The following is a 27,936-nucleotide window of genomic DNA, read 5'->3' on the forward strand; positions in this document are numbered from 1 at the left end:
GGTATTTATTAAATGATTACTATGTGCCAGGAAAAGAAATTGGTGATTGAGATACAAGTACACAGAATGAAACAATTCTTCCTCACAAGGGGCTTACATGCTATTTGTTGTTTTTCATTCATTTCAGTTGTGTCTGACTCTTTGTGACCCCATTTGGAGTTTTCTTGGAAAAGATACTAGAGTGGTTTGTAATTTCCTTCTCCAGCTCATTTTACATATAATGAAACTGAGGCAAACACAGTGCAGTGACTTGCTCAGGATCACAGCTGGTTAAGTGTCTGAGACCAGATTTGAACATAGGAAGATGAATGCCTGATTCTAGGCACAGCACTATCCATTGTAATACCTAACTGTTCCTTATGTTCTAAACAAGTATACATATATGCATGTGCATATATATATATACATGCACACACACACACACATATATATGTGCGTGTGCGTGTGTATGTGTGTATATATATATATATATATATATATATACATACATATATATACTCACATGTATGCATTATAGTGATTAAATGTAGTTAGTTGGGGAGATCAGGAAAGGCCTCATGCAGAAGATGGCTCTTGAACCATGTGTGAAAGAAGAGAGCGATTCTATAAGAAGGAGGTAAGGAGGGATTGCATTGTAGTGCAAAGGCCTGCAGTCTTGAAAGAACAAGCAGGAGAGCTCTATATCCACGTGTCCTCCAGAAAGGATTGACCCAGTGTGCTGGGAGCCTCCTTCTGTTTTTGTTTGCTTTTTTTTGAATAATTCATTGATTCCAATGCTATATTGAGCTATGCTTCATTATAGCTAGATGGGCAGCCCACCACTTTTCATACTTAACTATGTCCTTGGCAGAGTCTTTTATATCATTGCTGATGCACAAGTCATGATTGGTAACATATTGCTGCTTTCTTCCCCTTGTTCTTTCTGTCTTTGAAATTATTCAACAATGAACTCTCAAAAATACTGGAAAAATAGATTGACTCTAATTCTGGTTCAGGACCACAGGATCAAATAGGTCAGAATGATAGAGTGAGAGATGGAAGTGACCTCAGAAAACATCTGGACCTGAAAAAACTCAGGACCAGCAAGGTGTAGAGAACTGCATATAAGGTTCAGCTAAACTAACTCAGTGACTTTGGATAAATCACTTCAGCTCCTTGACAGTTTCCTTGTGTGTAAATAAAAATGCCTACACAATCCTGCCCTGCCTACTTCCCAGCAGTGTTTGGAGGATGAAATCAGAAGGACTCTGTGAATGTCTACCATGCTAAAAATGCCTTCATGATAATTAATGTGGCTAGAAATAAACATCTGGGAATAGGATCTTTCTGGATTTGGGGATTTTCAAGTAGTTACAGTGCATTAATTACTTGAGGAGCAGTAAGGTATGATATAAAAGACAGTCCCGACATGGCATGGTAGGAACAGAATTGAGTTTGGAGCCTGAAGACTGAGTGGCTTGGAATTCTGGCTCTCAGTAAATAATAACAACAACTAATATTTATACAGCACAATATGTGGCAGGCACTATGCTAGGCACATTACAGAGACCATGTCATTTGATCCTCTCAGTAACCATGAGAGTTGGTGCCATTATTATTCCTGTTTAAAAGTTGAGGAAATTGAGGTAAACAGATCTTATATGACTTTCCTAAACTCATGGAGCTTAGTATCTGAGTCTGGATTGGAACTTAGGTCTTCCTTACTCCAGGCCTGGTGCTCTATGCACTGTACCACCTAGTTGCCACAGGATTAGCAGTCCTCAATTATATCATCTGTCAAATTCTGGAATTAATTTAATTCATTTTTAAGGTCTATAGCCTAAGTTCCTGTGAACTGGTGTTATGAGACCTGGGTTTGAATTCTGGCTCTGACAGTTAACTAGCTATTTTATCTTGGGCAAATTGCTTCACTAATCTGATCCTCTTTTCTTCCAAAATGGGAATAATATTCCCAGCTCCAAAGGGTTGTGAGCAATTATTATGATCTTCATAAGTAAGGTTCCATTATATTTCACTGCTTCTGCTAGGTTCTATTTTACTTCTGTATTCCTCTTTCTCACTCTTATAACAAGGATTAAAAAAGGAAAGAGAATAGAAATATCAGCAAAATGTATCAACCACATCTTATAGTCAATGCAATAATTCTCATTTGTAGTCTTACTATCTCTGTAATGAAAGGAGGGAAGTGAATTTTTTTCAACTCTCCTCTAAGATCAAGCTTAGTCATTGTAATTAAATAGTTTAAAACAGCTTCCTTAAATTAGTGTGTGTGTGTGTTTGTGTTTGTTTGTTTTTGTATTATTTCCTGATCAAAAGGATTGCAATTGGAATCTATATATCTATGATAACAAAAATGAGACATACAGTTCTAAAAGTCTAAGAGGTAGTTGGTGATATATAGGAAAGGAGAAGTGAAGAAACAAAAAATGTATATACATATATACATCTATATATCTATCTATAACTATATAGAGAGAGAGATAGGAGGGAGAGAGGGAGGAAGGTGGGGAAGAAGGGAAGACAGTGATGTTACTACTGCTTTAGGGTGGATTTAAAAAATAAAACTTTGATATACACACTAACTTATTATCTGCCTAACCTGCTGCTTTTCTCTTTGAAAATTTTAAGGGAGAAATAGGGGCTCGAGGACAGAGCGGAGTCCCTGGGCCCAAAGGAGAGAAAGGTGATTCGGTAAGTAAATCAATCAATCGATAAGCATTTGTTAAGTGCTGCTATTTTCCAGTCACTATGTTAGTTGCTGGGGATGCAAAAACAGAAATGAAACTGCTTTTATCCTTAAGAGACTTACATTGTAAGTATGGACATCTATTCCTGGAAAGGAAGGTAAATTCTCTGATGAGATCCAATCCACTTATATTTCTTAAGAAGGGCAATGAGCTCTTTGCTAAAGGGTTAAGGGTCAGAAAGCTTGAGATTCAGTCCAAGGATAAAAGATATGCATAAACACATATACTATATAAGCTAAGGTACAATCAGCACCAAATGTTTGCTATATAACTATAGAACCAAACATTTCCTAAAACAACATGTATAATTAAAATAAGTATTATTATTACACTTCTTAAGTTATTCTAGCTAAGGCACTGTCAATCAAAGATGATCCAAGAGAGTCTATTATTGAATAATAGAGTATATGCTCCAGGCGCTAAGTGCTTTAGGAGGTTAGAAGGGAGAGGCTTTATGGTGGGGCTAGAATGGTCAGAAAGGTCTTTCTGAATGAGAGGGGACTTAAAGGACTGGTAAGATTATGATCATTACAGAGAAGAGGACAGTGGCAGGAAGAAAGTGTCATCAAAGGCAGGAATGATTTGTGGAAGATAGTCAAGAGACTGGTCTTACTGAAGTTAAGGAAAAGGGATGGATCAAGCTGAAAAGGTTTAGTAGGTTCTGGAATATAGAAGATTTTGACATAAGCACGACATATACTGGGGATTACTAGAAAGACTAACCTAATGATTCTCTATTGTAGAGTAATTAACTGAGCGAGATAGGAATATATGCAATAATTTCAAAATTCTCAGATATTCTAAGATGAATGGTAATTTTGCTATGAGGGCAGTGATGTGCTATAAATTAAAATTGTCTCTCCATTTTTTTGGCTTTTTTTTTCTTTCCTAGGGTCAGGGAACATTTTTCAAAGGAGAAAAAGGTGAAAAGGTATGATTTCTGCTTCACACTGCACTGAGGGCCTTGGAAGGTGACTGGAAAACATGGCAAGGGGAGTGTGTTTTGACCATCAGACATCACTAATTATAGTTTTATTAGTTTATTTGTTTACTTTATTTATCTTAGTTTACTTATTTATTTACTTATTAGTTTTATTTAGTTTACTAGTATTTTCTAGTAGGGACATTCAAAAGAGACTATTTTCCAAGTGTTGAACCATTATTGGTACTTCTTCCTCCCTGATTCTAAGAGCTTTCGAACTTTTCTAAGAGTTGGAAGAAAGGCAGAGAGAACCAATATGCAAGTTAGCACCATGGCTTGAAGTCAAGGAGTCATTCACTTTTCAAGTATCCTATCCCCTTGGTCATTCTCTCTTTTGCATATCTGTGTAGACCATGGGACAGGGTTATGGAAGGGCAGAAGATAAAGCAACTGAAATGAATCATTTTGAGCTGACAGATACTACATGGCAAATCAAGTCAAAAATGTCTCTAATTAAGCACTGCCTTAAGAGCAGAAAATGAAAATTAAACTTAAAGGACCCTAGAATCCTCTTTTATTGTTTTTTAGTTCCAGAGCATTAACCACCATAAAATTCCAGTCTTTAAAGATTTATTAAGTAAGCGAGAGCCTATTCACTAAAAACTCCAATTCAATAACAAACAAAAATTGATTAAGTATGAGCTCTTAGTCAGGCCCTATTAGCACCAGAGATACAAAAAAAAAATAACATAATCTCTTTTTTCAGAGGGATGTATAATAGGGATAAGGGAGGAGATGGATCAAGTCTGCACATGAACAGCTATAATGCAAACCAGAACATAAGTGCTTCAGAGACGTTAAGCACAGTGGTCCAAAAGACCTGAGAAAGGTGGGGTCACACTGAGCTAAGGTGGATCAGAAAGGCTTAATGGAAAAGTTCTCACCTAGGCTGACACTTGATGGAAAACAGGAAAGGGATTTCTAGAGGAAGAGCTAAGGAATGGAAATCTTTCCAAGCATGAGGGACAGCATAAGCAATAGGAGTTCAAGAATGGGGGATGGGGAGGGTCAGAGATTGGTCTTTAGAAACATTGTGAGATAAGTTTGAAAAGGTAACTAAAGTCAGCATCATCCTTCTTGGCATATACATGTACTCACAAACCCTTATAAAAACAAATACACGGTAATACAAGCATAGACAATCATTCATCCATGCATTTTGTTTTGTTTGGTTTTGGTTTTGTTTTTGTTTTTTGGCAGGGCAATGAGGGTTAAGTGACTTGCCCAGGGTCACACAGCTAGTTACGTGTTAAATTTCTGAGGCTGGACTTGAATTCAGGTGCTCCTGAATCCAAGGCCAGTACTTTATCCACTGCACCGCTTAGCTGCCCCCATCCATGCCTTTTTAAAAGAAGGAGGAAAGCATTTATTAGGCACCTACAATGTGCCAGGCACTTTGTAAATAGCTTTACAGATATTGTCTGATTTGATAATAAATAAAAAATATAATAAATTTTATAAAAATATTTATAAAAATAAATTTCATTTGTGGCTTTTGTTTTCATATCATCTATTTTCCCCAGAAAGCCATCCCTTTAAAGAGAATTTAAAAAGGGAAGCAAAACAGTTTAGCAAAATTTAAAAAATATACAAAATATCTTGACATTGTATATGAAGTGCTCCACACCCACAGTCCACCACCTCTGCAAAGAACCAAGAGATGATGCTTTCTTGTATTTCTTCTTAGGGCCAAGATCAGTTAATTGAGTTTCGTAGAATTCAGTTTCAATTGTTTTGTGATTGTGGCTCTTTCCAGTTACATTGTTAGAGTCATGTATAATGTTTTTCTGATTCTGCTCACTTTACTTTTCATCAGTTCATATGTCTTCCCTTTTCTTCTATGTATTCATCATGTTTGTCATTATCTACAACCTAATGATCCATTTTGTTAAGGGTTAAAATTCTAGCTAAACTGTCTAAAATATCTAATGAGTGGTCGCCAATAAATTATAAGCTTTAGCAAGAGTTAGACTTTTAAGCATTTATTAAGGAGAATAAGAATTTGATAAAGAGAGAGAGAAAGGCCTAGATTCCTATCTATTAAAGGGAGAGCGCATTTCTAGCTCCCTTCTCCGCCAGAGTCCAGAGGAAAGAGAGTGAGACCGAGCGCCAGTCTCTTCCTTCCTCCTCCCACTAGCCCGCGTCACTTCCTGACTCCTGGTCTTGCCCTCAAAGACCTTCCCTTCATGGGCAGAACTCTTCTACAGTAAGTATCCAGCAGGTGGCGTCATTCCAATCGTTACAGTCCCCCCTGTTGTTCCTCAAGAAACAAAATGTTTCCTTGACGGAACAGTAAAAAGAATATAATAACTATTGCTAACTAATAATATGTGAACAATATAGAAAAGGAAGAGAGGAAAGTTTTGTCCAGAGGGGCGATTTTTTGTCCTCATGAACTGACGCTTTGACATTAGTCTTGCAAAGGGAGGGCCTCTGCAGAGAATACATGTTACAGATGGTGTATATTATAACAGAAAGAGAAAAAAACAACAAAAACAACAAATCAAAACTGTTCATTTAAAGTCTCTGAAAGTCTTTTCTCAGATGTCCTCTAGGTGTAGTCGTAGAATGGAAGTCTTTTCAGGGGTTGATGTGTGGATGCTGGTAATCAGCCAGGAAATTTCCTACAAAATTGAGCTTAACACAACTTTAAAATAGCTTTGTCAATAATCAAATCAAACAATGAAAGTTCTCAAAAACATGTCTAAGGGAATTCAGAATCTTAGTTGTTACACATGAAACATATAATAAAACAAAAATTGAACCATTCTTTAAAATTATAATATTACTATAGTCCCCCCTTATGGAGGGTAATTGAGAAGACAATTGCTGCAATATTAATTAATAAAAATAATTTTTATCTTTGTTTTATCACTTTTTGCATCATCTGCCTAATTATCCTCATGCCATTATGAGAAATTAAAAAATCTAATATAATTGGTAACAGGTATCAAGGCCAAATTCAACAGTGTATTTATCATGACACCTGAGATAATTATGGGTGTTACCATAAAAGAACAGAGAAATGATGGGATATGAGCACTCCCACACTTGAGCAGTATATACTGTCCATGCAGTATGCCAGACTTAAAATAGGTGGATGGAATATATGTCCATGGCACCGAACATATTGGAGGAAACTGAGTCAGACTTGATCAGATGCATGGGATTGAGATGTCCATGGCATCAGGCATATAGGAGGGAGCATAGAAGCCAGGTGTAGAAGTGAGATGGGTGGGATGAATACTTCCAGCCATCTGTACAATATTGTGGGGAAAAAGAGAATAAAATATTAAACCAAGAGAATCCAACCTCAACATTTGTCAAAAGCCGTTCCCTCGGCCATACCTTGACTTCATGCATGTCTCCCCTCATGTGACAGTTCAGTGTCTGCTCTTGCATGTATTCCTCTTGTGATTGGATGGCATCTTGGCCAACTGGCATCTGATAACTCAGAATAAAGGCAATTAATGTCTTAAATGATAAGTTCCCATAATCCAAGTCTCATATGGATTTAAAATTGAGGATAATAAATGATTGCAAAAAATGTGAATACATCTTGACTCAGAACACAATATATAATTATGCAACAATTTCAAATAATACCCCTTTTTTTTACTTAGTATACAATTACTTTTGTGAAAAATCAGAACATATTTGAATACAAGTTAAAGCACAACACAATCTCAAAGACAACTTTTACAAATGTTCCCCTCTTTTTTTTTTTTTTTTTGGAATATGCTTATCAAAAATAATACTTCTAGAATCAATTTACACTTGCCATGGCAACCAATTTGCCAGGGAAATACTTTAAAGAGTTTGATCAAATAATCAGTTGAGAAAAAATAGCAAAAACAAACAACTCAGAATATGGGAACACAATACTCCTAGAATTAACATTGTATTATGAAATCAAAACCATCTTGCAATTTTTAAAAATTAGATAAATGTATAGAAGAAAATACACATGGAACAATAAAAGACAGTGAAATTCAAACTAAGGAAATCTAAATGAGCATGAACTTAATATTAATGAGTATTATGAAATATAAACTTGATCACATGACTATAAAAAACTTTTACAAATATTCTCCTTGTTTTAGAAACTAAGTATAAGACACAATCTCAAAAGCATGAAAATCTCTATGAAAATAAACCCATACCATTAATTTCAAAATGTATATGTAATAGCATAGAAATCCTATGTAACCTCTGAACTGACAATAATCTGAGTGAATTCAGAACACTCTTGATTCCAATATCTAAAATCCCCAATACTCATATCAATACCTTGCTGCTTACTTCTACATTTCTGTAAAATATATACCCTTCCATGGCAAAAGAAGCCAAGTCTTGGACTATGTTGATGGTTGTCATTCTTATTCAGCTTAAGTTTTTCTTCTTTAACCCCTCTATATTGTCTGTCAGCCTTTTCACCATACAAATGCTTTATAAGATTACTAATTAAAGACAAAAGCAGGTTAGCAAAATTATGAACAAAACGAGCATATCTGGAATTTAAAGGGTTTTCTAAGATTGTCTCAAAAGCACAGCCAGGCCGGGGAAGGGCTGAGCCTGAAGCTGCAAATGCAGGTAGAAAAAGTTGAGCATGCACATCAGATCTCTGGACTTCCCAGGCAGGGGAAGCTATGGGCTTGGCCATAGGAGGAGTAGAGGGTGGGGTCTGGAGAGGAGGGGAGGGACCAGAGCAATTTGAATCAGACTTGATTTTGAACTCAGGCCTGGATTCCTCTTCCCCCACTTTGCCTCCAGGTGCTAGGGGATTAAAAGCTTCTAGAGGGTGGGTCATTGCCTCCAGGCATGCAAAATTAAAGCAACAATTAGTGTTAGAACTGGGAAAAGCTGCGGGAATCTCTTCAGGTTTCTCTGAAAAAGCATGGTTGGGAGAGGGAGAGATATTTCCTTGTGTGAGTAAGTTGCTGGCTCTTTTAACAAAAATAAAAAGAAAAATAGAAAATCCACAAAAACAAAGCATTAACATGATCTTATCTCCCATTTGTCTGGTTAAACAGACTAAAATCAAAAATAGGATAATTAGGGAGTTTAAAAGGTCCATTCGAAAAAATTTAAAGGAAAACACAGCCAGTACACCAGTACTTAGCAGTTAAAGGGAGAGGGAGGGGAAATTTCTTACCCAACCAGAAGATCAGAAGACTGAGGGTTAGCTTTCCTCTTCGTGGTCAGCCATCTGTTAAGGGTTAAAATTCTAGCTAAACTGTCTAAAATATCTAATGAGTGGTCGCCAATAAATTATAAGCTTTAGCAAGAGTTAGACTTTTAAGCATTTATTAAGGAGAATAAGAATTTGATAAAGAGAGAGAGAAAGGCCTAGATTCCTATCTATTAAAGGGAGAGCACATTTCTAGCTCCCTTCTCCGCCAGAGTCCAGAGGAAAGAGAGTGAGACCGAGCGCCAGTCTCTTCCTTCCTCCTCCCACTAGCCCGCGTCACTTCCTGACTCCTGGTCTTGCCCTCAAAGACCTTCCCTTCATGGGCAGAACTCTTCTACAGTAAGTATCCAGCAGGTGGCGTTATTCCAATTGTTACAATTTCATTAATAGTACAAATTGTTTAATCATTTCCCAGATGATAGGTATAATCTTTTCTTCCAGTTCTTTTCTTCCTCAAAAACGCTTTCTCCCAAGTATTTGGTATATATAGGTTGTGTTCAGGGAAGACTGGTATCTCTGATGTGAGGGCTGCTGAGCCCTTTGCAGGGCTGTTTTGCATCTTTGGTGTCTATATGATCTACCTCTCACCCGTGGCTCTAAGAAATTGTAGCATGCACTGCAGCCACACCCAGTAAACCATTTCAGCAGACAGGCTAAACCAGGTTGAGGGTAACAGAGGAGTGAGTCTAAAACCCATCAGTGAGTTGGGGGGGTATCTCTCCCAAGAATGTGAAGACTTCCCCTGGTGGAATGGGTGAATGAAAATAATTTGTTCTAATGACCATGAAAGCAGCTGAAACAGGCGCTTCAGAGCTCTTGGAGCTTGGTTAGACATCAAAGATGCCACGGTCATCCACTGGATCTAGAGCCATCACCAGATGTCTTGACTGTCCTGCCACTGGACTGTGATGACTCTGGAAAAGAGAGTGTGGCCAATGACTTCATGCAATTCTGTCTCACTTAAATCCAACTTATGCACAAGTCAAAAGACATCAACCAATGGATGGATTATTTGTGCCCAACCTGTGGTAGAGCATTCAGAGCTTGTATTGATCAGCCACAGTCGGACATACTGTAACTTTAATCTAACATAATTATATTATTTTGGTCCTCTTAGAGAATGAAGGACAACAACCAACCATTTATTTATCTCTGGCCTCCTTGGGGATGAGATCTTTCAGGGTTATGAGATTTCTGGGTCAAAGGGTGCGGACAATTTGATCACTTTCATGGCAAAACTCCAGTTTGCTTTTTCAGAATCAGTTCCTCCACACATTTTTGCAGGTGTAAACATACAATTCATGGCTGGAAGCTAAGGGAGGTCAGATAGGGACACCAAACTCTGGTGGCTTCAAGGAGAAACAGCAGGCTGAATTTGTGGAAAGGTTTCTTTTAAGCTTCTGCTTTACAAGTGAAAAACCATATTCCAATGACTTTTTTGAAGAAAAAATGTTCAAGTAGATTTTGCCCAAGTCTGGGACAGCAGAGTCCTTTGAGGGTCTTGTTTTTTCTTAAATCATTTCTTCCCTCACTTCGATATCTTGGCTTCAGGCTAATTGAAGGACAGTCCTCAGAAATCCTGGGGAGCAGCATAGAGTAGGAAAACAAAACAAAGCAAACAAACGAAAAACTTTTATTGAAAGTCATGGACCTGAGTCTTTGTCCCCATATGTCTCTTATTGTTTTGTGCCCTTATGTGGATTTCAGGCTTGAATGGAAATTGGAATTTACTAAATCTCACCACCTTATTTTTCCATTAGGAAATGCGACCCAGAGAAGTTAAGTGACCTGTCCTAAAAGTCAAGTCAAGAGAGATTGAGACCTAGGTCCCCTGACTCCAATTTTTTCCATTCTTTCCATTGTTTGGGTTTTATTTTTTTTTTCACAGAAAATTGTTCAATGGAAAGATTTTAACAGGTTGAAATAATAGATCAAACAATGGATACTGGGATGGAATTCATTATAGAGAAACATGATTCGTCCATTTGGTTCAGAAATTAAACTGTAAAATTCTAAGATGGGGGGGCAGCTAGATGGCGCAGTGGTTAAAGAGCTGGCCCTGGATTCAGGAGGACCTGAGTTCAAAGCCGGCCTCAGACACTTGACACTTACTAGCTGTGTGACCGTGGGCAAGTCACTTAACCCCCTTTGCCCCGTTAAAAAAAAAAAAATTCTAAGATGGAAGAAGTACTAGAGCTTCAGTATGTGATTTGACAATTGTTTATGTGAAATAATGCCAGGTGTTTTAGTAGACTGAAAGTTCTATATAAGTCAACTGTGAGATATGGTAGCTAAGAAAACTAATGTAAACTTAGGCCTCCTTAAGAGAGAAAGAATATATCCAACTGGGGAAGTCATTTATTCTGTCCTGTTTAGATAACATCTGGTGTATAATGTGTACTTGTAGAAAACACATTTTAAGAATGACATAGACAAGTTGTTAAACCTCACAAGGGGAGGGACAAAAAGATGGTGGGGGTTTCGAATATTGGGTTAAATGACATTGGAGTGTTTAACTTGAATAAGGAAAGTCTTGCAAGGGACACAATAGTTGTCTTCATAAATTTGAATTTGTATTATCATTTGAAATTACAAGTGGAAATATGTATAGTATGGTCTACATATATATGTATGAGTATATTTGTGTATATATTTATATGTTTATAGATCTCTCTATGTCTGTCTATCTCTCTATATATATCTCTACATCTATCTACATTTAATTATATCCTTCTTTGGGGAAGAAGGCAGAAAAAAAAAAGTAAAAATTCACAGTAGAGAGCAAAGAAAACCTACAAGGAAGCAAAGAAAAGCTGGATAGCTTTGAAAACGGTGTATCACTTATTATATAGGTTTTCTTGAAATGGAAATTTAATCTTTTAAATTAAATCCTCTTGTTTTGCTGTGTACATGGAAATGTTCTTTTGTTTTTCTTTACTCATTTTGTGTTTAAGTTTAAAATGATAGAAAATTTTCCCCCAAAAAAAGAAAGCAAGAAAGTGGAATTTGGATTATTATTTGGAATTTTTTGGGCCACAGGCTATAACATGAAATAATTGGTAAATGTTTCAGAGACATGCATTGAAACTCAGTATACAGAAAAATTCTTCAGTAATGAGAGCTATTGAAATATGAGATGGATTGCCTCGGGAACTATTGAATTTCCTTACATTAGAGGCCATTCCTTGGCTTTAGAAAATGGTTCATTCTTAGACAGTGGAAGTCTTCAAACAAAAGTTGTATGACTATTTGGTAGGGCTGCTAGCTTTTTAAAGTATTTTTATCCTAAAAGTATTTTATTATTTTCTAGTTACATGTAGAGATAGTTTTCAACATTTGTTTTTATAAGAATTCTATTTCCAAATTTTCTCCCTCTCTCACTTCCCTCCCCACTCCCCAAGACTGCAATCAACCTGATATAGGTTATATATGTACAATCACATTAAACACATTTCTGCATTAGTCATGTTGTGAAAGAAGAATCAGAACAAAGGGGAACAACCTCAAAAACCCAAAAACCAAAACCAAAATAAAAATCATAGAAACAGTATGGTTTAATCTGCATCTAGATTCCACAGTTCTTTTTTCTGTATGTGGAGAGCATTTTCCATCATGAATCCTTTGGAATTATCTTGGATCATTGTGTTACTTAAAGATTTAAGTGTATCACAGTTGACTATTACACAATGTTGGTGATACTGTGGACAAAATTCTCTTGCTTCTGCTCATCTCACTCAGCATCAGTTCATGTAAGTCCTTCCAGATTCTCTGAAATCTGCCTGCTCATCATTTCTTACATCACAATACTACTCCATTACATTTACATACCACAAATTGTTTAGCCATTCCCCAATTGATGGGCATCCCCTCAATTTCCAATTTTTTGCCACCATAAAAAGATAAGCTATAAATATTTTTGTACATTGAGGTTTTTTTTTCCTTTTTTATGATCTCTTTGGGATAATAGCAATACCTAATAGTGCTATTGCTGGATTAAAGGGTATGCACAGTTTATAGCACTTTGGGCATAGTTTCAAATTGCTCTCTAGAGTGGTTGGATCAGTTCCTAATTCCATCAACAATGCATTATTATTCCAATTTTTCCACAGCTTTTCCAACATTTATTATTTTCCTTTTTTGTCAAAATAGTGAATTTGATAGGTGTGAGGTGTTACCTCAGAGTTGTTTTAATTTGCATTTCTTTAATCAATAACGATTTAGAACATTTTTTAATATGGCAATAGATAGCTTTGATTCCATCATCTAAAACTACCTGTTCATATCCTTTGGACATTTCTCAATAGAAATTGAACTTGCATTCTTTTAAATTTGATTTAGTTCCCTATATATTTTAGAAATGAGGCCCTTATCAGAAATACTGGCTGTAAAAAAAGTTTCCCAGTTTTCTGTTTTCCTTCCAATTTTCTCTGCATTGCTTCTGTTTGTACAAAAACTTTAAAAATTTAATATAATCAAAATCATCCATTTTGCATTTCATAATATTCTCTATCTCTTGTTTGGTCATAAATTGTTCTCCACTCCATAGATCTCCTAATTTACCTATGATATCACCCTTTATGTCTAAATCCTGTACCCATTTTGACCTTATTAGTATATGGTATAAGATGTTGGTCTATGTCTAGTTTCTGCCATACTATCTTCCACTTTTCCCAGCAGTTTTTGTCAAATATTGAGTTCCTATCCCAGAAGCTAGAGTCTTTGGATTTATCAAATAGTAGATAACTATAGTAATTTACTACTGTGTCTACCCTATTCCATTGATCCACCACTCTATTTCTTAATCAGTACCAAATAGTTTTGATGACTGGCACTTTTTAGTGTAGCTTCAGATTTAGTACGGCTAGCCCACCTTCCTGTTCATTTCTTTTCATTAGTTCCCTTGATATTCTTGACCTTTTGTTCTTCCAGATGAATTTTGTTATTATTTTTCTAGCTCTATAAAATAATTTTTAGGTAGTCTGATTGGTATGGCACTGAATAAGTAAATTAATTTAGCTAGAATTGTCATTTTTATTATATTAGCTTGGCCTATCCATGAACAATTGACATTTTTCCAATTAATTAGATCTGATTTTATTTGTGTGAAAACTGTTTTGTAATTGTATTCATAGAGTTCCTAGGTTTGTCTTGGTAAGTAGACTCCCAAGTATTTTATATTGTCTGCATTTACTTTAAATGAAATTTCTGTTTCTATCTTTTGCTGCTGAGCTTTGTTTGTCATGTATAGAAATGCTAATGATTTATGTGGATTTATTTTATATACTGCCACTTTGCTTCAGTTGTCAATTGTTTCAAGTAAATTTTTAAGGTGATTCTCTAGTATACCATCATATCATCTGCAAAGAGTGATAATTATGTTTCCTCCTTGCCTATTTTAATTCCTTTAATTCCTTTTTCTTCTCTTATTGCTAAAGCTAACATTTCTAGTACAATATTAAATAATAGAGGTGATAATGGACATCCCTGTTTCACCCCTGATCTTATTGGGAAAGCCTCTAACATATCTCCATTACATATAATGTTTGCTGATGGTTTTAGGTGGATACTGCTTATTATTTTAAGGAAAACTCCACTTATTCCTATGCTCTCTAGTGTTTTTTATTTGTTTTTTGGTTTTTTTGATGAGGCAATTGGGGTTAAGTGACTTGCCCAGTGTCACACAGCTAGTAAGTGTCAAGTGTCTGAGGCTGAATTTGAACTCAGTTCCTCCTGAATCCAGGGCCAGTGTTCTATCCACTGTACCACCTAGCTGTCCCTCTCTAGTGTTTTTAATAGGAATGAGTCCTGTATTTTGACAAAAGCTTTCTCTGCATCTATTGAGATAATCATATGATTTGGGGGTAGTTTTGTTATTGATGTGGTTGATTATGTTGATAGTTTTCCTAATGTTGAACTAGCCCTACAATCCTGGTATAAATCCCATATGGTCTTACAGTATTATCCTGTTGATGAATTGTTGTAATCTCCTTGCCAATGTATATTTAAGATTTTTGCATCAATATTCATTTGGGAAATTGGTCTATAATTTTCTTTTTCTGTTTTGACTTTGCCTGGTTTAGGTATCAACACAATATTTGTGGCATAAAAGGAATTTGGTAGAATTCCTTCTTTGCCTATTTTTCCAAATAATTTGTATAGTGTTGGAATTAATTGTTCTTTAAACGTTTGGTAGAATTCACTTGTAAAACCATCTGGCTCTGGAGATTTTTTTCTTAGGGGGTTCATTGATGGCTTGTTCAATTTATTTTTCTAATATGGGCTAATTTAAGGATTTTCTTTCCTCTTTTGTTAATATGGGCAGTTTATATTTTTGTAAATATTCATCCATTTAATTTAGATTATCAAATTTATTGGCAGGGCTGCTAGATTGTAAGAGAATTCATATTTAGGTATAAGAGGAACTAAATGGCTTCTGAGGCCCTTTCCAGTTCAGAGATTCCATCATTTACTCATTTTTTAAAAAATTCTGTCCATTCTTGGGGCAGCTAGGGGGCACAGTAGATAACGCACCAGCCCTGAATTCAGGAGGATCTGAGTTCAAATCCACCCTCAGATGTTTGACATTTACTAGGTGTGTGACACTGGGCAAGTCACTTGACCCTCTTTGCCCCCACAAAAATAAATAAATAAATAGATAGATACATAGAAAAATAAATAGATGAATAAATAAACAAATAGATAAGTAAATAAATAAATTCAGTCCATTCTGGATTGATAAATGTCAGCTACACACTCACAAGGTTCTTACTGGTGGCAGCTTAAAAGAAACGTTCCCTTGTTCTTTGAGTTGTTCATTCTAGTAATATAACCATGGGATTACAGAATAAAGAATATTAAAGCTGAAAGGAAACTTAAAAACAAAAAGCATTGGGTTGGAGCCTTAGAACATAGAACATGAACTTTTAGAACCAGAAGGGGCATTAGAAAGGATCTAATGAAAAACCCTCTTTTTTTAAGGGAATCGAAACTGGGATTTTGAGAGAAACAAATTGTCTTGGGCTTCCTTTACCACTGACTTTGGTTCACAAGGGGAAGCTGGGTTGGCTGAGTTCTAGTTAATTTTCCTTTCTTCTACAACCATGTTGATGTTCAGTGTATAAAGTGATTCCAACAATTTCTTCCTGAATATGACCTTGATTGATTTCGGCCTCCAATTATTTTCATTTAATTTCTACCTTTCACCTCTTCCTTCCACTTCTCATTTAATTTATACCCCAGAATTTCTTCAAGCCTAACCCCCAATAACCTGATTGATACCTCCTACTGATCCCCCCTGTCTCAGGTCATAGAAAAAGCATCAGTGTGGTGTTCTTTCACTCCAATTATCTGGTAGGTGTGTCCTTACATTGCAAGAAATGGTCATCATTTATGACTGGGGAGTTCAAGGAAAGCTCCCTGGGAAAAAATTGGCTTTTAGACTTGGCCTTAGAATATGTGTAAGATGCTGACAATGGAATGGAATTTTTTCTATTCCATTATATGACCAGTTGGAATAGATGTGGGGAGAGGGTAAAAAAAGTTAACATGTTCTGATGGAAAGAACATACACAAGGTTTGAATCCCTCTTTGGCTACTTTATACCTATGTCACCTTAGTTAAATCACTTTCCCTCTCTAGACCTGAGCTCCATCCTCAGAAGGGGAAGGGATTGGACTCTGTGATCTCTGAGGTCCTTAATTTCTAATATCAAATCTGTTCCTGGCATCCCAAGCTTGAATTCTGATCACACATTCCCACTGAAACATATTTACACAGAAGATTTAAGTTCTACAATCTTGTTAGCATAGAACCCTGCCTCAGGTATATTATAGGTTGAGCAAAAATCAAAGTTGAAGATTAAAGTTAAATTGGAATTTCTGCAGTAACCATAGACTCTAACCACCATTTGTAACAAAAATACTTTTTACATTCTGAACAACACTTGGGAACATAAATTAATTATGATAGAGTTGTAATAGACCTTAGAGTTCATCTAGTCATTTCAAAGATGAGGAAACTGAAGTGTCAGAAAGGGATGTCACACAGTAGGTATCAGAACTACTCGGGTATGAACTTTTCATACAACAGGATCTAACATAACACCAAAATCAACTCCACATACATGCACACATGCACGTAAGCATTCATAGATATATACGTACATTAGTATATCAATGTGTAGCAATTTCCATCATGGTATAGTGGAAAATACCTTAAACTGAATAGTCAAAACACCTTTGTTGGAGTTTTTGTTCTATTGCTTATTCACTGAGCTGTGGATAGGTCTCAACCTTTCCCTGGACTTTAATATTTCATCTCAAATATAAAGGATTTGGAATCCATAAAAGATAGATGAGAGAGAGATAGAGAGATGGATGGATAGAGATGGATTGATTTTAAATTTATCTCATCTTTATCAGTACCTTTGGTTTAACATCACATTAACTTCTAAATATATTCCTCCCTCATAACGTGAACTATTCTTTGTAATAACAAAAAAGGATGAGGGGAAAAAAACAACTTTAAAAAAATCAAACCAATCTATTATGTACAGCAGTCTATGCTGTACTCTAGATTCATTGTCATCTATCTGTCTTTCTCTCTATCAATTTGATATCTGCATATCTATCTTTTCAATGAAGGAAGGGAGGTACATTTTCTTAGCAGTTCTCCAGGGATAAGATTTGTCATTATAAATAACAACTTTCAGTTTTGTTTTGTTGTTGTTCTTTCAGATTACATTCTTGTAATTCTACATATTGTTTTCTTAATTCTGCTTATTTCACTGTCTCATTTCTTTTATAGGACTGCATGCATTCTATAATCTCCCAACTTCAATAATCCATCCTATTTATGTAACACCATATAGTTTGGGGGCAACGACAAGAGAGGTGGCCTGTAGCCACGATTTCAGTAATGTTGTGAGCTCCTGTTTAGGAAACCACCACTACAAATACAGATCCACCTGCCGTGAAACTTACAATCTTAGAGAATTGCCTAGAGCACTAAAAGTTTAAACAGTATATGTCAGAGGCAGAACATGAATCCATCTCTCTAACTTTGATGCCAGTTTATCTTGGTTGGCCCTTGATCATACTCTAGCACATTAATGTGCTTCCCAAACCACAGCACTCAGAATTCAACAAAATACTCCAGTTGTGATCTGACCAGTGAAGAATAGAGAAGAACTCTTTCCCTCCTTATTCCTGGAAACCTTTCTAATGCAAACCAAGATCATGTAAGCTTTTTTGGCTGCCATATCGCTCTGATTATTTATATTGAAATTGCGGTCCACTAAAACCCCTAGATCTTTTCAGACCAATTACTGTCTAACCATGTCTGCTCCACTTTGTATATGTGAAATTGATGGTTTCCTATGTCTAGAATAATTTTCCATATATCATTTTCACTCAGGCTCCCAGAAATAAACTAACATCACTTCTGAAAGTCTTAAAGACAGGACTAGGCAGCTATCTGTCCAGGATTGTTTGGGCATAGACTGACAAATGGACATAGAAATAAGGAGAGTTGACATTGATGGCCATCCCTATTAGTTTTTGATCCTGGGATAACTATACCTAACAGAAGTCATATTATTATTATTATTATTATTATTAACCTGATATGTATTCCCCTTGACTTACAGTAATGTGGGCTATTTTATTTTTTTATTTTTGTTTATTTTTATGTGGGGGGGGCAATGGGGTTTAAGTGACTTTCCCAGGGTCACACAGCTAGTAAGTGTCAAGTGCCTGAGGCCAGATTTGAATTCAGGCCCTCCTGAATCCAGGGCTGGTACTTTATCCACTGCACCCTGTGTAGGATGTTTTCAATAATTTCAATGTAATCTTAAAAGGGGGGAAAATTCAAAATAAATCTCAGAGCTGACAAGGATCTGAGAGACCAAATCAAAATCAAGAAAAATTTATTAAGCAAGTACTATATGCAGGGCATGCCTCTAGCCAGTAAAGGAGATGAAAAGTTAGATAAGATAAGGTCTCTACCTTCAAGGATGTCTCAATCAAGTGAGGGATAAGAAACTAACAGAATTTTACATGGTGGGTCCATTAAAGCTAATTATACACAATCATAGCTAACATATAACATTCTGATGTTTATAGTAGTGCCTTACATATTTTATCTCATTTTATCCTCCCAATGACTCTGCAATGTAGGTACTATTATTATTATTCTCATTTTACAGACTAAGGAAAAGGAGGTCTTAAAGAGCCTTACTAACCGTACCAGTATCCCATAGTATTATCTGAAGTAGGATGCAAACTCTGGTCTTCCTGATATTAAGTTCAACACCTCTGTCTACCATACTACACTGACTCTCTTAGACTACAGAGGAATAAAGTACTATCTGAGGTCTGATGAGCAAAAGTGACCAAGGGGTCTGGGTAGGCTTCCTTGAGGAGGTAGTGGTTTATTTGGGCTTTAAGAATCCAACATGCAGGGGGCAGCTAGGTGGCACAGTGGATAACAGCACCGGCCCTGGAGTCAGGAGTACCCGAGTTATCCGGCCTCAGACACTTAATACTTACTAGCTGTGTGACCCTGGGCAAGTCACTTAACCCCAATTGCCTCACTAAAAAAAAAAAAAAGAATCCAACATGCAGGGGGCAGAGCCAAGATGGCAGAGGAAAGACATTAAACGCACAGGGCTCCTGATACATAATCACCCCAAAAAAAGCAATAAAAGAATCCTTGAGGCAGAAAAACACACAAAAATATAGGCTGAGAGTTTTCTCCAGCTATAGATAGATTTCAGGGGGCTGTGCTGGGCCATGAATAAAGCCTAACCCCGCAATTGGGCTGACACACCAGATACCAGCCAGAGGAATTTGCCCCAGTGCCTCTGAATCGGCTGCAGCAAAAGTGTCTTCTGGAACCGACCATGCAATCAGGTTGAACGGCTGGCCTGGGGTGAAGTGGGGCTAAGTGCAGGGGTACCAGTGGACTGGGGGAAGGATTCTACTGTCCCACCCCAGCAGGCAACCAGGAAGAAATCCTGAGCAGCTGAGGCCCAGGTAGGGGAGGGGAGCAGGAGAGCAGGATTATCTGAAGCTAAGAATCACACCACAGAAAGCTTTGTTGGATGGTTGCTTAGTAAGTAGGCCTGAGAATATCTCCGGACCTGAGAACAGGCCAGTGTAACGATTGGAATAATGCCACCTGCTGGAGACTTACTGTAGAAGAGTTCCGCCCATGAAGCGAAGGTCTTTGAGGGCAAGACCAGGAGTCTTTTCTTTGGCGTCAGTAAGTGAAGCAGGCTAGTGGGAGGAGGAAGGAAGAGAATGGCGCTTGGTCTTGCTGTCTTTCCTGAGGACGCTGGTGGAGAGGAGAGCTAGAAATGCGCTCTCCCTTTAATAGATAGGAATCCAGGCCTTTCTCTCTTTACCAAATTCTTATTCTCCTTAATAAATGCTTAAAAGTCTAACTCTTGCTAAAGCTTATAATTTATTGGCGACCACTCATTAGATATTTTAGACAGTTTAGCTAGAATTTTAGCCCTTAACACCAGGTGAAATTAAAACCTGCGCCCCCCCCCCACCACCAAACACGTGGGACCCTCTGAAACTGGGAACAGGAGTGGAGCTGAGAAGCAGCCCCACTCCCACCCCTCCACCCCTCAGTGGAGAGTTTAAAATCAAATGAAAGCAAGGTCAGGCAGACTGAGAAGAAGCCCAACCATCCCCCGAGCCATGCTGTAGCTTGAACAGTGTGTCCTGGAAACAGTGCCACACTTTAAGAAGGAGGTAAAAGCCAAGAAATAGTAAGCCAGGATGAGTAGGCAGAGAAAGCAGAAGACCATTGAAAACTTCTTTGGGGGTAAGGTAGACCACAATACAACCTCAGAAGAAGAAGATAATAACAGGGTCAAAGCTCCAACATCCAAACCTTCCAAGAAAAATAAAAACTGGTCTCAGGCCATGGAAGCTCTCAAAAGAGACTTTGAAGAGAAAACAGGAGAAACAGAAAAAAGATGTAGAGAAAGAGAGGAAAGAATGGAATGGGACATGAGAGAGATGAAGGAAAGTCATGAGAAAAAAAGTCAACAGTTTGAAAAGCCAAATGGAAAAGGAGATTAAAAAAACTCTCTGATGAAAATAACTGCCTAAGAATCAGGATTGAACAAATGGAAGCTAGTGAGTGACCTTATGAGAAACCAAGACACAGTAAAGTAAATCCAATTGAATGAAAAAATAGAGGTCAGTGTGAAATATCTCCTTGGAAAAACAGCTGACCTAGAAAATAAATCTAGGAGAGAGAATTTGAAAATCATTGGACCACCTGAAAACCATGACCAAAACAAAAGCTTAGATACCATCCTCCAAGAGATTGTGAGGGAAAATTGCCCTGATATTCTAGTAGCAGAAGCTAAAATAGAAATTGAAAGAATCCACAGATCACCTCCTGAAAGAGATCCCAACAGGAAAACCTCCAGTAACATTATAGCCAAATTCTAGAACTCCCAGGTCAAGGAGAAAATATTGCAAGCAGCTAGAAAAAAGGAATTAAAATACTGTGGAGCTCCAATAAGGATAAAGCAAGATCTAGCAGCTTCTACATTAAAGGACTGAAGAGCATAGAATATGATATTCCAGAGGGCAAAGGAACTGGGACTACAGCCAAAAATCACATACCCTGCAAAACTGAATATAATCTTTCAGAGGCAAAAATGGGATTTCAATGAGAAAGAGGTCTTTCAAAGATTTGTGATGAAAAGACCTCAACTGAACAGACAATTTGACTTTCAAATACAAGACCCTGGAGAAGCATAAAAAGGTAAACAGGAAAAAGACTTCATGAGGGATATTAAAAGATCAAACTGTTTACATTCCTACATGGGAAAATAATACTTTGCAATCATAAGAACTATCTCAGTAAGGAATTCACAGAAGACACAGGTCTGAACTGAATATGAAGGGATGATATCTGTAAAGCATTTATGTTTTGTTCTTTGTGGGGCAGGCAGGGTGTGGTATCATGTCTGGGTCTGTATTTGGGCTTGGGGCCTCCTGGGTCCAGGGCTTGTGCTTTGTCCACTGTGCCACCTAACTAATCCATGATGATATCATTAAAATAGGGTTGAGGTGTAGGATGAATAAACTGGGGGAGGGAGAAGGGGAGAGATGGTCTGGGGAGAGGTAGTTCACATTAAGGAAGCAAGAAAAAAGCTTATGGAGGAGACTAGAAGAGGGGGAAGGAGTTGGGGAGTGAGTGAACCTTAATATCATCAGAATTGGCTCAAAGAAGGACTAACATACATACTCAAGTAGGCATAGTAATATATATTTGCCCTGAGGGAGGGGAGGGATAAGAGGGGAAGGGGGAAGAAGGGAAGGAGAAAAGGGCAGATTGGGGGAGAGAGCAGTAAAAAGCAAAACACTTTCAAGGAAGATGAAGATGTTCTGCATTACTGCACCAGTATGACATATTGAATTGTTTGATCTCATAGGGAGGGTTGAGGAGGGAAGGAGGAGGAAACATTTAGAACACAGAATTAGCTCAGGGACCCTGAACTCATTGGAGTGGGCTCATGGAGGGATTAGCTTTCATACCCAATTGGGAGGAGCAATCTGTTTAACCCTGCAGGAAAATAGGAGGGGAAGAGGATAAGGAAGGAAGGGTGAAAAAAGGAGTGCAGAGCAAGGGAAAGTATAGTCAGAAGTAAAACACTTTTGAGGAGGAATAGGTAAAAAGAAGACAGAGTAAAGGTCATGGGAAGGGAGTAGGATGCAGAGAAATAGTTATGATGATTGATTATAATGGCAAAACATACGGTACCTACTTTGCTGGGCTTTTATGAAGAAAATTCTGTCAAGCTTAAAGTACTAAATACAGGTTATAATGAACATTCTATCAAAAAAAACCTGGAAAGACCTACATGAACTGAAGCAGAGTGAAATATACTGTATACAAAATAACAGCAATAGTGGGGGATGATCTGCTGGGAAGCACATGGTTATTTTCAGCAAGGCAATGATCCAATATAACCGTGAAGGACTTATGAAGATTGCAGCCCATCTGCAGAGAAAGAACTGATAGTATCTGAAAACAGATGGAAACATTTAATTTTTTTTTCTTTTTCTCTTTGACAATTCCTTAACCTGAAGTTTTGGTTATTTTGACTGTTTCTCCCCCAACTAAATAATATGGGAATTTTTCCATGTCTACTCATGTATAACTTATTTTGAATTGCTTGAGTTCTTGTGTGTGTGTGTGGGGGGGGGGGAATGGAGGGGGGAAGAGAAGTTGGAACACAAAGTTTTTTAAAAAATTGTTAAAATTTTGTTTTTACATATATTTTTGAAAATAAAATTCTATTCAAAAAAAAAAAAAAGAATCCATCAGGCAGGTTGGGGCAGCTAGGTGGTGCAGTGGACAGGCAAAGAGGAATGGAAGCTGTTGTAGGCTCAAGGAACATTACCCAAGCAAGATTCCGTTCCCCTTCTCAGTTTATAAATTCTCTCTCCTCTGTCATGCTCTACCTCGGTTTGGACACTTCCTAGTGAAGAGAAACTGTTTAGTGAGCCTAAGCTTTCCACCCCTCTGTAATGTCTACCCATCACTCCCCATTTCTGACTTCTGTGTCTAAAGTGAGTCCAAGTCTTCTTACAAATAATTGCTCTTTGATTAATTGAATGTAGCAATCATGTTCTTCTTTCCCCAGGTTTTTGCTTCTCTAGGCTAAATATCCCCTGGTGCCTTCATCAGATCCTTTCATAGCAAGTAGCGCCATCTTGGTCTCCCTCCCCTGAATATGCTCCATCTTATGAGCTTCCTAAAATGTGGCTTTTAGAATTGAACAAAAAAATACAGATGTGGCCTGACATTTACATGGCAAAATTCCTTTGTCCCTTCTCAGTCCACAATAAAGTTTACTTCAGAAGTGCCAATGCAGAAAATCAAAGCTTACCTGCCTTTCCAAAAACTTAATAAGAGACAGTATATTTTTTTCTCCTCCTCTCCCTGATGTTCTAGTGCCCTCTAGCATCTCTAAAGTCAGCCCTTCCTCTCTAGGATCCATTCTTCAGTAGTACCTTCATTAGGAATTATGTACTTGCATTCAGGACATCTTGAATTCAAACCCTTACTTTAGACTTTTAATAGCAGTATGACCCTGAGCAAGTCACTTTGCCGTATCTGTTTCCTTATCTGTAAAGTGGGGAGAATAATCCCTACTTCACAAACTTGTTGTGAGGATCCTGGGAGATAGTATCTATAAAGTAATTTATAAACTGTAAAATGCCTTATAAACATTAGCTATGTTTTTAAGAATCACAAAGTCACAGAAGTTTATGGGTAGAAGAGACTCTAGAACATAGAAATAAGAAACTAGAACATAGACTGTCAGACCTTAGAGGAACTTTAGACACCATCAAGGCAATCCCTTCATATTTCAGAGCTGATAAAATGAGGTCAAGATAGTTGATGGGACTTACTTAACATTACTTGGAAATCCTTGAATACCAGGATAAGGTTCTTGACTTTATTCCAGAGTCAATGGGAAGCCATTGAAGCAAAAAAAAAAAATAGCAAATGATAGGGTTTGTTTTTCTTTTTTTACATAAAACCAAGAATAACTATTATATGCATCTTACTTTTTGTTTTTAGTATGCATCTGATCTTAACCCAAATAGCCTAAGATGTAATAAATTCAACAAGTTATTTTTAACATTTCCCCACTCCTCTGAACCTCGGGAACTTCCTTCTGTTCTCTTTTTTGTTTTTTTTTAAGTGCTACAATGATCTTCTTTTCTTTCTTTTTTCTCTCTGTGTGTGTTTTGGGGAGATCATAATCACAATTCCCCTTTCCCTCCCAACCCCTCTCCTATTAAAAAAAAATTATTTGTAACAAATTACCATAGAGACTTAATCTGCAATGGTATGAGAAGTCTCCATATACCAGTGCATAAGGTCAGCACCTCCTCTGAAGCTTAGAAGAGTTGCTTAGAACATTAAACAATTAAGTTCCTTGCTCAGCATCCTCCAGCCAGTATAAGTTGGAAATGGGCCTTCATACCAGGTCTGTCTGGTCCTGAGACCAGCTGTTTATCCATCAGGCTATTTTGCTTCTTAACAAATGAGCATAGTTAAGCAAAATATGGCCCCAAATTGGCCGTGTTCAACTCTTTACATTCCAATCCATCCCTTGGGTCTCTTACCTTTCTGTTAGTGGGTGCCAAGCAGGCAAATCCAACAAATTCAATATACTCCAGAACAGAGACCCCCAGAAGAGCTGCTATGGTCAGCAAAAGAGGGTTCAACTGTTTCTCTTTTTCTTCCCTTTCATTTTCACAACAGAAAACAAAAGCGCTTTCTCAAGCATTTTCATAGAAATTCATATGGCTGTAAATAAACTTCATATGGATTTTGTGCTCGAGTTTCACAGTGCAACCTTTTTCAAAAAAACATTCAGTAGGCGAATGTTGGGAAGTCAGCTGAATTTTATGGAGTCTGTTGAATCAGCATCACCAATATTTTGGCCTCCTAGACCCTGGCTGAGCCTGTCCTCACTTTGTTTGCTCACTTTTTCAACATAGCCATAAACTTGTAAGGATGAAAGAGGATGGAAAGAAATCATTGTTTGGTACAAACAGCTGCTTCAGCTCTTCTGTCTTTTCAAAGGCTTTATAGTTTCACCCTGTGTTTGTCTTTGCTTCTGTATATATGTCTGTGTGGCTGTGAGTAAGATTGTGTGTGCAGGTATATGTGTCTAATGGGTGAGCACATGTGCATGTACGTTTTTGTATGTATGTTCTCTGAAAGGGAAAGATTATGAGTATAAGGGTATTATAAGAATGTTAATGTGTGCTTGCTATGTGGAGGAAAAAGCATGCAAGTATGAGTATGTTAGATGACAGAGCTCATGAGTACATGTGTGTCTGGGTGATGTACTTTGGTGTATTGTGAGGTTTGGTGCATGCTGTTTGTGTATTATTTGATGGGAGTAGATGGGACAGTATAGCTGTTTTAGGAGTAAAAAATGTTTGTGGGTATTTTTGAGATAGTGACCCCTATAGTAGAGTGTCCAGAGCCCTGGACTTAATGTGAAGAAGGAAACAATATGGTATAGACAAAGACTCTGTAGGATGAGGACCTCAGTTCAAATCCTGAAACCAATACTTAATAATATGTGTGATATAATAGTTGAAAGAGCTCTAACTTAAAGTTATAAGATCTTGGTTCCAGACATCACCCTAATATTTCTTAGCTCCATAGACAGTGGAAAAGCATCTCTTTGTTAACGTTAGTTTCTTTTTCAGAATCAGAGGAAGTGAAGTGGCACAGTGAATAAAGCCTGGACCAGGAATCAGGAAGACCTGAGTTCAAATCTGGCCTCAGATACTTCCTAGCTATGTGATCCTGAACAAAGAACTTAACCCTGTCTGCCTCAGTTTCCTCAACTATAAAATGGGGATAATTAAAAACACCTACCTCCTATTGTCATTCTAAGGATAAAAAGATATAATATTTATAAAGCACTTAAGAGAACAATTCCGGGCACATAGGAGGTGCATAATGCATGCTTGTTCCCTTCCCTTTGTTCTCTTCACTGAAATGGAGATAGTATTTGCATCATCTCCATACCTATCTAGCAGGGTTGTTGTGAGACAAGTTCTTTTATAAGACTTGGAATCCTATAAAAATGTGAGCCACAGGTATCATTAATATCAGCTAGATCCTCAAATTAATTACTACCAACATTCTCAACTTTTACCTCAATCCCTCTGAGACAACCAGCTGGAAAATGGATGAACTATGAGTTCATACCTGTTTTCCCAGATGATTTCTGGAACTTAAAGGTCATGACCTGGCTTACTTTTCCAGTGATATCAAATATAACTGGCTGTAAACTCTCTGAAACCAGGCTATAGCTCAGGGCTTCACATAAAAGGAAGCACCCTAAATTGTTTACCTTAATGAATACTCAAATTCATACTTGACTTTCGGCATCAACAGCCCTCATACAAGCCTTCAATGAACCAGGCTCTGGCAAAATAAAAGAACAAAAACAAAAACAACTCCTGAAAGAAAAATTTGGGGACCCTTGATTTTTCTTATTCCTGATTGTTAGTGATTTATAAATAAGTATAGCATCCTCCACACAGTAGGTGCGTATTTTGGTAATATATTTTGACTGAACAAGTCTAATCAACAACTGAGTCAACATAATGATGGCTGCATTCAATTCTACCCTTTCAGAGAGTCATGGAATGTCAGAGTTGGTGGAGATTTTAGAAGAATGTGAGTACATAAGTTATCTTGGGGGCAAGAGAAACTCTACTACATAAAATTTTAGCATATAGATTGTTAAAGCTGAGAGAGAACTTAGGACATAGATTTTTAGAATGTGCTTGAATGATGGGTGGATTGTACATAGAATTTTAGAACTGGAAGGGACCTTAGGACATAGAATATTAGAAAATGCTTGATTGATAGATTTATCATAGAGTGTTGGATTTGGAAAGGATTTTAGATTTTGGAATGTTGGCACATAGGATGAAAGAGTTGGAAAGGAAGAAAGACTAATTAGGAAACTGATGCTAGAGAAGGGATGTGATTTGCTCAAAGTCACATATTCAGTAATTGACATAACAGAATAGAACCCAGTGACTTAAGTTTTGGTGCTCATATTTCCAGCTATAACCAAAATCCTTCTTCCCTTTAAGCAAAAGAAATGTAGAAATTCTGTGAGTAGGTAAAACATGGGAGAACTAGGACTGACAATAATATTTATAGGTGACATTTATGAGAACTTTCTGATTACAAAGTACCTTAAATGCTCTCTCATTTAATTGATGTCAGCTTAGATATTTGAAGTAGATCAGACGTAGGAGTGATGGGTAGAGGTTACAAAGGTAGTTTTAAAACTTCTTAATAATAACTTGAGTATTTTGATGGATTCCAAGTCTCAGAAATACAGGCATTTTATTCTTCATGGCAAATAATAATCCAGTCCTATCTTCTTATCCTGCATAATTCTTGCCTGTTGTTGTTATTGT

General features: G+C 37.2%; 1 protein-coding gene across 1 annotated transcript in view; it reads left to right on the plus strand.

Annotated features, from left to right (window-relative positions):
* Positions 1-27,936, plus strand: part of COL22A1 (collagen type XXII alpha 1 chain) — a 567,886-nt gene that overhangs the window by 205,135 nt on the left and 334,815 nt on the right. Inside the window, 2 exon segments of the mRNA XM_043991519.1 lie at positions 2,629-2,691; positions 3,640-3,678. Of these exon segments, the coding sequence (XP_043847454.1) occupies positions 2,629-2,691; positions 3,640-3,678 (102 nt within the window).

The sequence above is a fragment of the Dromiciops gliroides genome, chromosome 1 (assembly GCF_019393635.1).
Source record: "Dromiciops gliroides isolate mDroGli1 chromosome 1, mDroGli1.pri, whole genome shotgun sequence".
Lineage (NCBI taxonomy): Eukaryota > Metazoa > Chordata > Mammalia > Microbiotheria > Microbiotheriidae > Dromiciops > Dromiciops gliroides.